Source organism: Rattus norvegicus, chromosome 2 (genome assembly GCF_021556685.1).
Source record: "Rattus norvegicus strain SHRSP/BbbUtx chromosome 2, alternate assembly SHRSP_T2T, whole genome shotgun sequence".
NCBI classification, from domain to species: domain Eukaryota; kingdom Metazoa; phylum Chordata; class Mammalia; order Rodentia; family Muridae; genus Rattus; species Rattus norvegicus.
Genome location: NC_141535.1, coordinates 208962353 through 208979984, shown reverse-complemented (window position 1 = coordinate 208979984; position 17632 = coordinate 208962353). Strand labels below are relative to the sequence as shown.

Here is a 17632-nt window from a genome sequence, read left to right as displayed (position 1 = left end):
AATGAACTAGAAAATATCATTCTGAGTGAGGTAACCCAATCACAGAAAAACACACTTGGTATGCATTCATAGATAAGTGGATATTAGCCAAAAAGCTTGAATTAACCATGATGCAATCCACAGAGCACAGGAAGCTCAAGAAGAAGGATGACCAAAATGAGGATGCTCCCACTCCTTAAAAGGGGAAAAATATCCATAGGAGGGGATATGGAAGCAAAGTTTAGAGCAGCAACTGAAAGAATGACCATTCAGAGCCTGCCCCACATGTGGCTCATATATATAAAGCCACCAAAACTAAGTAAGATTTATGAAGCTAAAAAGTGCATGCTGAAAGGGACCGGATATAGATCTCTCCTGAGAGACACATCAGAGCCTGTCCAATACAGTGGTCAATGCTAGCAGCAAACTACTGAACTGAGAACAGGATCCCTTTGGGGGGAACTAGAGGAAGGATTGAAAGAGCTGAAGGAGCTTGCAACCCCATAAGAACAACAATCCCAACCAACCAGAGCTTCCAGGGACTAAACAACTATGGAAAGACTATACGTGTACTGACCCAGGGCTCTAACTGCATATGTAGCAGAAAATAGCCTTGTTGGGGCACCAGTTCAAGGGAAAGCCCTTGGTCTTACCAAGGTTGTACCCCCAGTGCAGGGGAATATGGTGGGCAGTAAGGGGGATGGGTGGGGGGAACGCCTATATGGGGGTGCAGAAGGGAATGGAGGCTTATGGACAGGAAACCGAGAAAGGGAATAACATTTGAAATGTAAGTAGAGAAATATAGGTAATAAAAAAAGAAAAAAGCATTACACCTTAAATGTATTTATATTGCTGTTAAAAGTACATGCAATCACACATACACAAATAATAACATTAGATTGGTTTTCTAGTATTTTTAACTAGATAGATCATTACAAATAGTACCACATTCTAAAAATAATGCTATCCAAAACCCTAAAGCTGCCTCATCAATGTGACTGAATATTACATTTTCCAATTAATTCAAAGTATACCGAATAGCAAAGTTTGGCAGACAATAGAAAATACACCTGAGTTTTGTTGTCGCAGTTGCTTGAATTTTGCTTAAAACAACTTTTCATGAAGAGTAGACATATGATTTTATTATTCCCAAAATGACAAATGTTAATGGCAAAATTATCTTTCAAATGTAAGAAAATGATCAACTAATCTGACTTCAAGTCATCTAATCTGAGACAGGATTTAGAACACCAACTGTTGTGCCTATTCATGTGCATAATGTGCCCTGCATGCATACATATGCATCATGTATGCAGATATGTTCCTGTATTCCTGGGTCCCATGAGCTAGGAAGTCTTCTAAACACTATATGTGATTTTTTAACCATCCCATATAACACATACCTGGTTATTTAAGGAATTATAACTAGACTGTCATTTCACACCACTGTTTTCTTCCATGTTTAGAAAATGTCAGACTATTTTTGAGGGTTGGCTCTTTATTGCCAAGAACATGAGATATTTCTTAAGTGACAGTATGCTGTGATATGTACGACAGTGTGTTATTATACAGTGGATGCAAATAGATTTCTCAAGAATATTCTCCATTCCATGCACATTAATTTAAACCTACCACTGCTTTCAAAAATATAATTAGTATTGATTGTACTAATTTATTTTAATTTCTTTAATTTATCAAAATACTTTTCATAAAACTAACCCCAAATACATTTAACATGAGGTTCACTGTATACTGCATTTACTCAACACTGAAGATGTTATCAGTACTCATGCAATCTTGTTGTGATAGCAGTATGTTCTTTATGCAGTCCTTTTTATGTTAATACTGAATTACAAAGAATACGTTATTCCTTCAGATGATGTAGTATATATCAGACAGAAGCACAGTGTACATGGATTCTTGAAAGTTATTTACACTATCAAACAGATATGCAATTAGTAAAAACTCACTTACCCTTGCATGATTACAAATACACCTTTTAAACAATATGATGATTAGTTATGTCAATTAAATGCAAATTCTTTGGCCTAGTTTGTAGTCTGTTCTTTTTAACTTTTTAATATTAAAAACCCTAAATCATCCTTAATACAGAATTCCCTTTGTCTTGGGACTTCCACAGGATAAAATGTGACACTAAATTTACACTGGCATATCGTTATTAGTCAGTTTTGAAAATAATTAATAAACAATTTTGAAGACTATTTTTACCTTTGTTGAAACACAGGTAATGTCATCATGCTGTTTTCTGTTGTTTTGGTTTTGTTTTGTGTTAATGCAGAACTTGGTTGGAGGACTGGAGAGAGGACTCCAGGGCTATGAACAGACACTGCTCTTACAGAAGACTTAAATTTAGTTCCCAGTACCCATACTGGTACGTTCACAGCTGCCTGTAACTTCACCTGCATGGGAAATGCAATGCTGTCTTCTGATTTCAATGGTGACTGCTCTTACATGCATATACCTACACCATATATATATATATATATATATATATATATATATATATATATATATTTGAAAAATCTGTTATTAACAGATTGACCTAAGCTATACAATGAAAATTACTGTTTTCTTAAACTGAATTATTTGAAGATCCTGTGTGGTTTGCAGCTTGTTATTTATATTTGGCTAACACTTTCTTTAAATAACAGAGTATCTGACACCAATACACTCAGGTAAACAAAGTCTGGAGAAAAGCATAAATTATACTAATCTTTGTCAGAAATAAAATGCTATCATTCACAATCTCAAAACAAAACAGAATAGATTAGGTAAGCACCAATGACTCAATTGGCATGGTCCATTGATCTTCTGAACACAACATAGTATGATCAGTGATTTGCAAAATTATATTTCACTCTTTCATTTTTTAAATTAGTAAAATTATTATTCTACAATATCAGATTCAATGTGTAGAACTTATACATTTAATTAACTAATCTTGAGAGACTCTGTTAAAATCTTTATTATTGTTATTATATTCAGCCAAGATGTGCATGCATTTTCTTAATCATTTTAAATCAGTATTCTATTATAATGTGAATATGACTATTTTGGAGAATTCATTTTGAATTTATAAGGGCAGTTATTTATGTAAAGAAAATATAGTTCCCAGATGCAAATGAAGCGTGAGGTTCCCTGTACCCAATGGGGATGACATTAGCCGAAATGTCCACAGCAGGGAGATAGAACTAGAAGAGAACACCTCCAATAGGTAGACATGGTACCCAATGGAGGGTGGAGCCACCACCACAAATTTTTAACTCAGAATTGTACCTATCTAAAGAAAAGGAACAGACAAAAATGGAACAGAGGCTGAAAGAAAGGTCACCCAGAAACGGCCCTAACTTGGGATCCATCCCATGTTCAGAGAGCAAACCCCAACACTATTGTTAATGCCAAGATGTGTTTGCAGATAGGAAACTGGCATGGTTGTCCTCTGAGAAGCTCTGCCACCATCGGACTAAGAAAGATGCAGCTACTCACAGCCAACCATTGAACTGAGCCCAGTAACCCCAAAGAAAGAGTTAGGGGAGGGGCTGAAGGAGCTGAGAAGGATTGCAACACCATAGGAAGAACAATAGTATCAATTAACCACATCCCTCAGAACTACCAGGGACTAAATCACCAACCAGCGTATACTTGGGTGGATTCATGACTGTCACTGCATATGTAGCGAAGGACTGCCTCATCTGGCATCAGTAAGAGGGAAGGCACTTGGTGTTGTGAAGACTTGGTGCCCCGGAGAACATGGATGCTAGAGGAGGAGGTGCGAGTGGGTGAGTGGTTAAAGAACCATCCTCTTAGAGGAAAAAAGGAGCAGGATGAGGTGGTGGGGCTTCCTGGAGGGAAGACCAGCCGGCAGGGGGATAATATATAAACAAATTAATGGCTAATAAAAATAAAAAATAAAAGATTTCTATCAATGACTATTAATTCTGAGATAAGTATATCAAACATCTCATAAATGCATGTTTACTTATTCAGAAACTTTTTAAAATGTTTACTAAATTATTATATATATAACATATGAATATTTTTGGCTTAATCCTCAGATCATGCTTGAATTAAAAAATACTGACAAAAAGAAATGTATTTTGAGGTGCTCCAAGAAAACTGGATGAGAAGTTACTTCTCATTCAAAGCAAATACAAAGCTTTTGTATAAAAACACATATTAACAAGGGTCTTCATAAGAGTTTTGTCACAGGCTCAAATAAAAAACAGAATAAAAATTATATCATTAGGCATTCAAGAATATGAGTAGAAAGAACAGATGGTATAAACAGACTCTTAGCAGCTCTGGAAAGTGGAATTATAGAGTAGAAAAGTAAATATTTTACCTATAGTTGGTACAGTATAGCTTGAGAAATTGAATAAACATTGGCAGATTATAAGTAAATTTAAAGGAAGCCTTAGAAACAATAGATACAACAATTGTAGCTCAAAACTCAATGGGCTCTTTTAAGAAAGTAAACTGGTAAAGAAATTCGAAGTATAATTCAAAAGAGAAATGAAGAAAATTAAAATGTAATTCTCTCCCTCCAAAAAAGAGTAAGGAAAAAACGAATACACAAAAATAAATTCCCATTAATATTAAGAAATTTTGCTCTTTGTTCTCTTCTCTTCCCTGCTCTTCCTCTCTTCCCTGTCCTTTCTCTCTACCCCCACCCCTTCCCTCCACGTGCTCATGGCCGGCCTTTCCTCTCCTCTCCTCTTCTTCTCTCATTAAACCTCTCCACGTGGAACCATGAAAAAAAAAAAAGAAATTTTAATATGTAACGGTTTAGGGTAAGAATGAAAGAACCAATGATAAATCATCTCATATTGAATGAGGTTTACCTCTACATTAAGTAATTCCAAAAATGATAAAAGAAATTGCTTACTGATTAATCATAATAAAGCTATATAGTCCCATTGATAAAGTGGACTTTAAAATACAGCCTTGCCTGGACACTATCTTCAAAACGAGCATTAACGTGACACTGACTCAACCTTCCGAACACATCTGTGTCACAGAAGACCCTGGAATAACATACTTTATAAAATAAAAGAAGAAAATTGCCACCCTGTATTCAATGGGCAATTTATTCCTTTTTACACTAACGAATGATAAAAACAGTTAAAGAGTAAAATCCGTAAGAACACAACCCTTCTAAATAATTTTGGAGAATGTCAAGAGACATAAGCCAATTCCACATGAAAACTCCGAGATAAAATGCAAACATAAATAGACAAAATGAGAACAAAGTTAACACAATATTAACTGAAGATGCCATTTATAATATATCAATTGTTTCAAAGTACAATTAACATGAACAAAATACTGTCCTTTGTAAGAGAAAATAGTTGACGTGAATTAAAGAACTTCATTCTGTACAAAAGAACCCTTAAGATAAATGCCTTGAGGGCAGGCACCCATGAGTTATAGATGCCACTGCCTGGTAGGCCAACAGTTGTTGCAACTGGCACAAGAATTTAGAGCTACTGACATAAAGCACATGGCATATTCAGAATTGTAGACAATGGCAACGGAATTCGAGAGTCAACATAAAGTTCTTATTTGTTTTGTTATACATAAAACATGTATAATACAATTATTGTTACATATTACATAATTTTGTTGTATACATACATAATGTTATATATTATATAAATTTTGCTGTAGTAAACTATTTGTTTTATATGTATGTGTGTCTGTGTGTGTTTGTGTGTGTTTGTGTGTATGCGTATGTACATTGCTTTTTCATTGGCCGGCTGATGAAGTTTCTTTCAATGTCCAGGAAACAAAATATTTATATATTTGAAAATTACTGAGGGATAAATTGTGGATTTCTGGGCGTTTTGAGTATATCCAGTTAGTTTTGTATAGAAATGGGAGAAGTCTCAATTGCTGACATGTATTCAGACATTACTTTCTAGGCACCATGGAGCAGCTGGCAATTTTTGATTAAAGAAGTAATGCAACTACAGCTTTAGTCTGCATTAATTATTCCATAAAAGATAATCAACATGTCGTTTGTGAGAGCATGAACCACTTTGCAGTTGAAAATGAAATGCAAACGCAGAAGATGATGTGCTTCCCTCACTCAACTCTGTGGTCGTACATGACACACATCTAAAACATATGCAAACGCATACCAAGAGAACTTTGTCCAGAAATAGAACTATTGCTTTTAATAGTAATTGCCAGCAAATTTGCTGTGTAAATTTTCTGTGCACCTCTGAGTTCTATGCCAGTTGCCTTCACAACACTAGTATACCAGTAGTTCTACTAGAAAGATGAGACTTCCCTAATTTGGGTGTGTGTGTGTGTGTGTGTGTGTGTGTGTGTGTGTGTGTGTGTGTGCACTCACGTACACATGTTTATGTACGTGCAGAGGGGTGCCACAGCTTTCTTGTCAAATGCCAAAGGACAATCTTGGGTGTGAGTCCTGATGCTCTACTTTGCTACAGAGCCCTTTATATTTGCCTCTGAATGAACCAGACTAACAGCCCAAGAGCTCCAAGGGATTCTTCAACTGTTTCGAATTTATCTCACTGTAGGAATACTGGAAATGCAGATGGAATTTATTTACAACTTTCTGAGTGATCTTGGATTCAAACTCAGGTCCTCATGCTTGGACAAGTGCATTACACACTGAGCCGTCTCTCAGACACACAAAAAATTGATTTTTACCTTATACTGAATCATTCTGTGACTCTTTTATCTCACTTATGTGCATCATTAAGTTTGTCTGTAATTAACAGCTACATAAGTCTACAAAAGTTTGCAAAGGAGGAGGGAGAAATCAATATTTTTATCATCTAACACAATAGTTTCAAAGAGAACAAATGATTTCTATGCAAAAGACAGGATCATGAAACGAACACTTTTGCAGACCTTTTTCCTGGTATGTTTATAGATTGGTTTTATGCACTCTTAGATAAAGTAGAGTTTCTCAAAAGGAAAAACTATCCAGAAATATCCCAGTGTTCACAGTTTGAGGACTCTGAAACACATACTTCCGATGGAGAGAGACAACTGCAAACAAAGGCCTGCGCTGGAGAAACAGAAAAGCTGGCTGTGGAGGGACAATAGAACCGAGTGTAGCTTTCGAAACCAGACTTGTAATCCAGTTTGTAAGAAAATAAAGAATGGAGGCATTGGTGTAACCTCTGGTGAATCACACAAGCCCTAGTACAATACAACATCCGCGACATCTTTTTCCCAAAGAGGCTCATGGCTCACTGAGTCAGGGATTCAATTACCCTCTCACCCTGAAGTGAACTCCGTCCTGTGTTGAAGTCCACGGGCAGAGCTGGATGTGGTGGTCTACAGTGTGCACTGTCAATATACATCCAAGACCCTTCAAGGGTTGAAGAAAATTAACATTTGAGCTTTCATAATTGTTACAAGTGATGCTTGATAAAGGGTAAATCTTGAATATTTAAATTAATATGTAAATACGTTTGAATGAACACCAGCATCCGGATAAATTACGAAAATGGAAAGAGGTTTGGGTTTGTTATTGTTACTGACTAATATTTACTTGTATTTTTGTCATAAGTATCTGAACCTCATCTATGCCCAAACCTGCCCAGTTCAGAAAAGTATGGCCGATAACCTAGAATTGGAACTATTCATGCTTCTGAGCTACAATTTTGATTCAGGAAAATTAATCCTGGTCCTCTACAAATGCAGTAAATACTCTTAACCACCGAGTCTTCACTCTAGCCACATACGGAAGGTATTTTAACCACAACAAAAAGGTAATGATTTACATATCTCTAAAATTTCATATAAGCCTCTTAGAGAATACCAGTATTCTTTTTTGCCATTGTTCCTGTGAATCTGTGCGGATCTTATGTGAGTAGTGAGTGTCCATTAAGCTAACTTAGACACTACCAGGACAGGTCAGAACAGAGACAATTTAGTTAGCATGGTTTTCCAGACCGATAGCCATCAACCAATCTCTTTATTTCTGGGATGAATACTGTTAATTCTGTTATTTGTTTTAAAAAATATTTTAAACTTCAAACTTTGTACATTTTGGTAAGTTCCCTTTTTTTAAATGAAGACGATATAATGTCTATTCTACGGGATAGTATTTGATACATACAACAAAGTTCTTGTATACTGTGATATTTAAAACTAGACCCCTTTCCAGAATTACTTTGAAAATGCAATGCAGATTTTCGAGTCACTAAGGGATCAAGATCCAATCATAGAGTATGTTATTCATGGGTTTTTACAGTGTAGTCACAATCTACTTGTCTGTTACCACTTCCTTTCTTCATTAGATATTGTGCCTGTTTACTAAGGCAAAATAATACTTCCCCAAGGAAGCGGGCTCGCAACTCTTCATTTCACACATGTTGCATGCAGAATTCTTCTGGGTTACATGGAATGCAGCATCAATCAAAACAAACTACAATTAACTTTTTAAAAGTGTTTCTAGTTATCTTTCACTATATTTATTCAAATGATGATGGAGATGATGGTAATAATAATGAGGATGACAAAGTACAGCAAGGGCATCTTCACGCTCAACAATGACATGGACTGATGAATAATAATTAATTAATTCCAATGTCATTAATTAATGACAATAATTAATATTAGTAATAAAAATGGAAAAACTTCTATAAGATTTGACACATTAAGCAATTTCATATCAATACCACAGGACATATGCCTATGAAATATTATTCACGTGGCAACAGCTTTGGAAAACGTCATAGAGGTTAGTGACAAGGTACATTATTTTCTTTGGATTAATAATCAAGCAGCCACCCTAAATTGTTAGGACTTCAAATCTTGCTAAATATGGCCACACAGGTTAATGTCATACCCCTACAACCTAACCTGATTATCTCAAAACATCTGTAGTATTTTTATCAATTCTTCAGAAGGTTCATACATTCATACAACGTGCTTGATCATATTCACTTTCTATTCCTCCTAATTCCTTAATCACTTTCAGAACTACCACATCCCATGGCCAAATTCATGTCCTCCCCTGCTTTTCTTTAGCCTTTCAACTCTAATTTGTCCTGTCTCTATTCTCAGAGGTATATGGCCATCCACTAGAACATAGTTGACCTATTAGCAGTCAATGTCTTAAAGAATACTGACTCTCCTCTCACAGAAGCCATCAACTAGCTTCTCAGCTAAGGGAGCCACCCTCACGATGGAATGTTGACTGGCTTTATCTTGTGCAGGTCTTGAACAAGAAACTTCATCTTCTGTGAGTTCCTGAGTGCAATGATTCACGCCCATGAACCCTAAGCTCACCTTGTTGGCGATACTTGTGATGAATGACTTAATGTCAAGAGACGTGGGACAACTCTTCTGGCAGGGAGCATCTGCACATTTCAAGCATCTAGGGAAGAGAATGACTGTGTTAACATAGTGATAAAGAAAATGACAGCAACTTTCATTTGTTATCTTATACCAATTTAGAGTTAACATTTAATAAACACAACCAAAATCTAAACGTTTAACCCTGCATTTTTAAAAGTGACCCAGTAAATACTTAGCTTGTGTCGTCTACGTTTTTATACCTGTTGAAATATGTAGAATAGTGGCCTCCAGCATTTAACCTCCTGTCCTCTCAGAGCTGTTCCTAGTTTTAAAAGGTACATTCTGAAGATCCATCAATCACTCCCTTGTGGAACCTTATACCTTTGATCTACCAGTATACTGTTCACTATACACAATAATTATGACAAAGTCTGTATGTCTTAAAGACCACAATTTTTGTGCAAATTTGAAAGAGATCTTAATATCTTAACAGTTATAGTGCCGTTATTTTCCCTTTATGAAGTTCCTGCTGTTCTGGACCTCCCTTCTTCCCTCTTTCCTTTCCTACTCTATTTCTCCAGTGACTTTCAGCATGCCCTCCACTCACTGAGCCAGTTAGTTCTGTAGCAACTGTTTCAAAGAGTAGCACAGATGCACTCCCTTCAAGAATAAAGCATTTATTTTCCCCAGCTCCCTTCCTCTTAAGGGAAATGAATAAGGTCAAGAACAACCTTGCTAGTAGCAGGCCTCATGTAATGACAGGTGAGTGAGGGGCTTAGAGACACAGACACCTTATCCTAGCCCGGGGCACTGCTCCGCAGAGATCCTTTATCTACCTAAATGCTCGTCCCATTTTTAACTCAGAATATTCCTCATGGGACAAAAACAACAAACATGCTTAGAGATTCGTTTACCTAAGTCCCATTTGGGAAGCTGATTGGAGCTTCTGGGATGTAAAATTTACCGGGCTCTGAAGTGATATTAATAACCACAGTGTGAAATCAATAATGCCACAATGTTATTGTGGAACTGATACAGATACAAACACTGCACCATTCTTCATTTATACCTGTGTGTGAGTGTGTGTGTGTGTGTGTATGTGTGTGTATATGTGTACATGCGTGTGCCTGTGTGTGGTGTGTGTATGTTGCATGTATTCATTTACTCACTCATTTAATAAACATTTACTAATTCCGTGTACAATATATTGAGATTGTTTACCATGTATTAATATGTTAGGAGTTTGGTATTCAGAGAGACAGAGCTGGAAGGTAGTATAAAACCTTCAACAAATATAGTCTACTGGGAAGATAAGTCATTATGATACTGGTATCAGAAAGAATTGATCATGTCATGGCAGTTCTTGTAGAAGGTTCCAAATAAAAGGATAAACCTGACTCCTTCCTTGCTCTCTTTGAGTCTTTTATTGATATATGGTATCTCTCACATGTAGCATGTGATAATAAGGCTCACACAATGACCTGCTTCATGTGATTTGGCATTTTAACTTCCAAAATGTTGAACTAAATCAATGTCTTTCATTTGAATATAATGCAGCTTCAGTTATTTTATTACAGTTACATAAATGAACAGCAAACATGGAGCACATAAACAAGGGGATCCTAATATACAGCTAAAAGAAACTCAAGAAATATGGAGAGCAATGTAGGTTTCAACAGGATAAATTTAAGACATAGCAAAATAGAACCTTGTAAGAGAGTGTATGGGTGGTTAGTAATACTTGAGTGGCATTCAGAAAAGATTTGCTGGGTCAAATAATACTAATTGAGGACCTGAAGGATGGGTGGATGCCAATGAAGAAAATATATATTGGATTGTAAGCACGGGAAAAGAAAAAAAATGACTCCAGAGTGGAAATGGTGCATGGCAAGGTGTGAAGAAGAAAGACTATGGCAGGGCAGATAACATTATGGGATTTAGTATAATCCAAAGAGAGGGTAAAAAAGACATTAAGCCGGAGGCACAACTTCAGAGAGGATACTACTCCCGTGTGTGTTAGAAGACCAAAATTCTCTAAGAATTTGTTTAAAAATGAACCCAGCATTACTCATTGACATGGGAACAAAACCCCTCATTTTTATCCACATCCAAGTGTAAAGACCTGAGTTCATTACTTTCAAGGAAACAATAGCTGTCTCCCTGTCATTCCTATGTATGGCCGTCCTCTTCATTGTCTGAAGCAATTTTTCAGAACCTAATTAATATCTTGTTTTTAAATCTGGTCTCTTTTCTATGGCTTATGCCCTTAGCCTTCTCTCTAAATTAAAAATTTCACAATGAGTACTGAAGGCTTTTCATAACCAATTGTCCTCTGTGAAATGTACTCATTAAACCTCTCCCCTGTCATTGCTCTGAATGCCATTGTTAGATTCACATCTGTCACTGTGCTGGATTTTTATGCTCTCATACTTATGCATTCAGAATGCTATTTCTCCCATAAATCACTTTCTCTGACGACAACAACAGTAACAGTAACAAAAAAAAATAATTGCTTAAAAGTACATCCTATTACATACATCACAAAGTGACGCCACATGAAAATAACATTCACCCAATGTGGTCCTTGAACCTGAAGCAAGGTAATAAGGTCTGAGAAATGCTGTGTAGATAAATATGGTGGTCATTAATAGTGTAGTGAAAGGCTTTCTACTAAGTAGCAATAAACACAGTCGAAATACTAGCAAAATAATAAAGTTCTGCCATAGTTTTTCATCTAGATATTACATTAACAGTTTAAAGATATGTATTTCATAACTGATTAAGATATATTCTTATATATGCTAAACACACACACACACACACACACACACACACACACACACCAATAGACACACACACATTAAGGAAAAATAAGAAAGGAAGAGAAGAAGGCAGGGAGGCAGGCAGGCAGGTAAGTGTAGAAGGAAAGAAGGAGGGATGAAGGGAGGAAAGAAAAGAGGGAGGGAGGGAGAGAGGGAGGGAGGGAGGAAGGACGGGAAGGAAGGGAAGGAGGGAAGAAGGAAGGAAGGAAGGAGGAAGGAAGGAAGGGAGGAAGGAAGGAAGGAAGGAAGGAAGGAAGGAAGGAAGGAAGGAAGGAAAGGTACCAAACAGCCAGAGAAATAACACCATAAAGATTCTAGTTATCTCTAGCCAATTTTTCTGCATTTCTTCTTTGAAGCAACCAAGTCAACTTATAATGCATGACTAAAAATGATCTTATAAGCCTAGCAGATATGAATGAACTGAATTAATATACAGCATGTCTTCCTGTCCTTCCAGAGAAATCTTATATTCAACATAAACAGATTCGCTTAACAGCACTGACAATGTAAGGATTTTCGTTGTGGTTATTAAGCCTCTTTACCAAATAATTTTCCCTTTATTATTGAGCTAGTTCACAAATAACAGCTGTTGGAAATGTCAGATGTTAATGAGGCAGGGCAATGCAAACCAGAATTGTAGCATTCTTTTTTTTTTCTTTTGGTGCCATGAATATGCCAGAATGGGCAGACTCTGATAATAATACCATCTTGCAATTCTCTAAGCGCTCTGCAGACTAAAGTGCATGAGGCTGCCATTAATCCCACTTATCACTCTGACAGCTCAGTAATTACACTACTGCTATAGCCAGGTAGTCCTAATAAAATATCAACCACTGTACTGGAATGCATACTGGTGAGATGTTTTATTAAACGTGGGGAGGGGGGATCATCAAGTGACATCATTGTTGACCTATTTTTCTATCTCACAATAAATTATCCTCTGACAATGCCATAATAGATATTACAGAGTATATTTACTGTACCAAATCGGAAAGGTTCTGAATCGTAATGATGAAAACAAATGAAGTATATAAAATAGCAGAAATGTGTGTCCAGATGTTATTTCCTAAATTGCTTTAAATGATTGATGCCAGGAAAAGAATCAGAGACACAGTACTTCAGGGGATATGTCAACAATTATGGTAAACCACAGTGCTCAGTAAATTGTTCCTCAGAAGTAACATTTCAATTACAGTTGTTTGTATCTTCAGTCATTGAAGAACCCTTTGGCTTGCACAGTTACTGTGTTATAATAAGGTTTATTTTAAATTCACAGTAAGGGGCAAAAGTTAGTTGAGATAAATAATTATGTAATATTTTTAATTTGCAGATAATTAAATCCATACTAAGCTTGTATACTAGATTATCTTTAAAAGTAGTGAAACATCATAAATTTAACTACCAACAAACTTTCCATTTTCATACTTAGCACAGAGCATAAAAGTGATTTCATTAAAAGCAATATGTGAAATGCTTAATAAATGTTAATCTTTTGTGATTATGGGGATTTTCAAAAGGCACGTGGAAACTTCCACTCTGTTACTTAAGGGAAAAAGCTATTCTAGAAATATTTATTTAAGATCTTTCTACAGGGAAAGCAGACATGAAGAGTATGGGCCATTTTACTTCAAAATAAATAAGCAAGTAGCAAATTATTTTTCGCACATTTTAGGAGAAAAGATACTTCCTTCTACTAATAAGCATTGACAACAGCTGGAATTTTAAATTATGCTTCTTAAAGAACTGTCTGCTTGAAAAGCTAAATTACAGTTTCTCACTCACTTATGTGCACACACATATACACACATCTACTGAAAAATGTTGAACACAGTATATGCTATATTAGTTTTGTTAAGCTTTGATTTAATGAAGCTATCAATGCTTTATTGTAATCTACGTTAATTCATACTGATATAATTGGTCAAATGAGTATTCATGTAAACATTCTAATATGTTTGTACATTGACTAACCCTTTTTTAGATCTTTGGTGTTAGTTCATCATTTGGACAAAATATTAATCAATACACAGTAGATAGTATGTGTCTTGGCTTCCTCTCTGTAATCTCTATACAGATGTATGTGCTAGTGTTATTTAGTGATGATGGAATATTTCTACTTTAAAAATATTATATACACATACACATGTGTATATGCACACACACACATATATATATACGTATATATATGCATATACATATATATATATATATACACACACACACACACACGGATGAGGAGTATGTATCTTTCTGTCCAAGATATATCTAACACAGATACTGAATGTTTCTAACATTCTTTTGGCCCCATTTCTATACTCATGGTACCCAGTTGAAAGCTATGGGAACATCACAAATAAATAACTTATTTTTTACAACTTCTTTTTTTCACTGAAAATATATTCTTCTCTCATACAATACACCTAAACCAGAATTTTCTCTCCTGTTCACCCCCCTCTTCTCCAGGTCCATTACCTCACCATTTCTTCTCAAGTAAAGGGAGTCCTCCAAGAAATGACAGCCAAACAGAACAAAACAAAATACATTAAAGCAACACAGGAGCTCTCCTCTTGAGACTGAATGGTGCTATGCATCACTGTGTCTTTATACCTGCCCCTTAAGTTCCATGTTTTTAGTCTTTTAATAACTATTTACATATAAAAGTTACTGCCAAACATATTTTTAAAATTTTAAACATTTATAATAACATCAAACATACTTTAAATATTTGCATATTAGGAACTCAAATAAAACTGGGTATGAGCAATTCAAAAAAGGAGAATTTATAGGAGTTTACAATTCACACCAAACTGATGCTCAAACAATTTAGTGAATGATAGTGACAATCAGCCTGATCATAAACTTTAATTTATTATTTCCCTTTCCTTTTTTATAATACATAAAAACTGTGAATTTTTCTCAGAACCAATAGTTTAAAATAAATCAATGTGGGAAAGAATAAATAATTCTAATGGCCCTTAGAGATGCCCTATGAAAACCTATTACTGTAGGAGCTTCCAAAATTACATACATACATCAAGGCTTTAAATGGGGCCATAAAACAATAGGGTATACAAAATCTCAATTAAACATTAGATGCTGACAAATAACACCTCTCTTCCCCCAGTATAGCTTATTGAGTCGTTGGCCCATGAGGTCGCACAGACAAACAGAAACCTACAGGCTGTTTCCAATGCTATTGGTAATCCTTTACAACCTGGTCATAAAACCTTACTGAAGAAGACACAACATAGGTATGGCATAGAATATGGAGACATCAAACCATTAGGCAACTTAGAGTCACTCTTACTGGCTAGCATTCAAAATACTAGAAGTTATACATATGACTGGAATATAAAAATAATCACGAAGCTCGCCTGTCTCAAATCCTGAGAGCTACAGTAACACCCTGCTTGGAAGAAATGGTCATTGGAGCCATCATGGCACAAATGTTAGAGGAGGACCAAACTGCTGTTTGGGTGGGAGGTTCAAGAATCCCTCCACGAGATGGAATCCAGAGGCCAGATAACATAGCACAGTCAGGGGAACACCAACAGGCAACAGCTTTAGAAATGGCCCTGCTCCGGTTGTTAGCAGACCCACAAGAAGACTCAACTGCACTTCTCCTACATATATGTGGGGGCTCTAGGTCCAGCGCATGTATGTTCTTTGTTGCTGTCTCAGTCTCTGAGAGCCATCAAGGGTACAGGTTAGTTGAGACTATTAGTCTTCCTTTGATGTTCCTATCACCTTGGGGTCCTCAATCCTTCCCCCAATTCTTCCATAAGAGTCCCCAAGAACTATCCATAAACTAAGAGTAATTCTACCTTAAGATCTAGCTATACCACTCCTGGGCCTATACCCAGAAGATGTTCCACCATCCCACAAAGACAGTTGCTCGACAGGAAACAACTTAGGTGTCCCACAACAGAAGAATGGGTAAAGATAATGTGGTACATTATACATAATGGAATAGTATTCAGCTATGAAAAAAATATCATTAATTTTTTAGGCAAATGGATAGAATTTGAGAATATCATTCTGAGTGAGGTAAACCAGACCCAAAAGGATATGTGCAGTATGTACTCACTTATGAGTGTATATTACTCTAAAGAAGAGGATACCTACACTATTGACTGACCCAGGGAAACTAAACAAGAAGAAATTCCCAAGTGAGGATGCTTGATTCTTACTTAAAGGCAGAATAAAATAGCCGTAAGAGGCATATGGAGGGAGGAAACTGGGTGAGAAAGGAAATTTGGAACAGATTGGGGGTTTCAGGATCTGGTGATGGGGAGAGTGGGGAAAGAAACTCTCAGGGTCTTCATTCCTGACTTTCTCAGCCAACTTGTCATGTTTCTACATTCCTAACAGGACTGACTCCACAGTTGTGGACTCTAGATTGGGTACTATTATCCAGTTTGACTTTGTCTACAGCCTAGACTAGTATACCATTATCTCTTTTCTACAGGGGTTATTAAACAGTCAGTAATTGACGAGTCTATGAAATTCGTAGGCAAATGGTTGGAACTGGAAAATATCATCCTGAGTGAGCTAACCCAATCACAGAAAGACATACATGGTATGCACTCATTGATAAGTGGCTATTAGCCCAAATGCTTGAATTACCCTAGATCCCTAGAACAAACGAAACTCAAGACGGATGATCAAAATGTGAATGCTTCACTCCTTCTTTAAATGAGGAAAAAGAATACCCTTGGCAGGGAAGAGAGAGGCAAAGATTAAAACAGAGACTGAAGGAACACCCATTCAGAGCCTGCCCCACAGGTGGCCCATACATATACAGCCACCCAATTGGACAAGATGGATGAAGCAAAGAAGTGCAGACCGACAGGAGCCGGATGTAGATCGCTCCTGAGAGACACAGCCAGAATACAGCAAATACAGAGGCGAATGCCAGCAGCAAACCAATGAGCTGAGAATAGGTCCCCCGTTGAAGGAATCAGAGAAAGAACTGGAAGAGCTTGAAGGGGCTCGAGACCCCAAAAGTACAACAATGTCAAGCAACCAGAGCTTCCAGGGACTAAGCCACTACCTAAAGACTATATATGGACTGACCCTGGACTCTGACCCCATAGGTAGCAATGAATATCCTAGTAAGAGCACCAGTGGAAGGGGAAGCCCTGGGTCCTGCTAAGACTGAACCCCCAGTGAACTAGACTATGGGGGGAGGGCGGCAATGGGGGGAGGGTTGGGAGGGGAACACCCATAAGGAAGGGGAGGGGGGAGGGGGATTTTGCCCGGAAACCGGGAAAGGGAATAACACTTGAAATGTATATAAGAAATACTCAAGTTAATAAAAAAAAAAAAGAATAACGACATAACCATAGATAATTTGGTTCACATATAGATAGAATTTTAAAATACTAGTTACCTAACATTAGGTTAGGTTAACATTAAATGGAATCTCATCATCAAACAATTTATGAGATGGCTCATCTGTCAAAACCATGAACTATCCTGTAGAGGACCTGAGTTCTGTTCCCAAAACCCAGGTCAAGTTGCTG

At 36.7% G+C, this 17632-nt stretch overlaps 1 protein-coding gene across 1 annotated transcript in view; it reads right to left on the bottom strand.

Annotated features, from left to right (window-relative positions):
• Positions 1 to 17632, bottom strand: part of Dpyd (dihydropyrimidine dehydrogenase) — an 864105-nt gene that overhangs the window by 670769 nt on the left and 175704 nt on the right. The window contains 1 exon segment of the mRNA NM_031027.2: positions 9277 to 9364. Coding sequence (NP_112289.2) covers positions 9277 to 9364 — 88 coding nt within the window.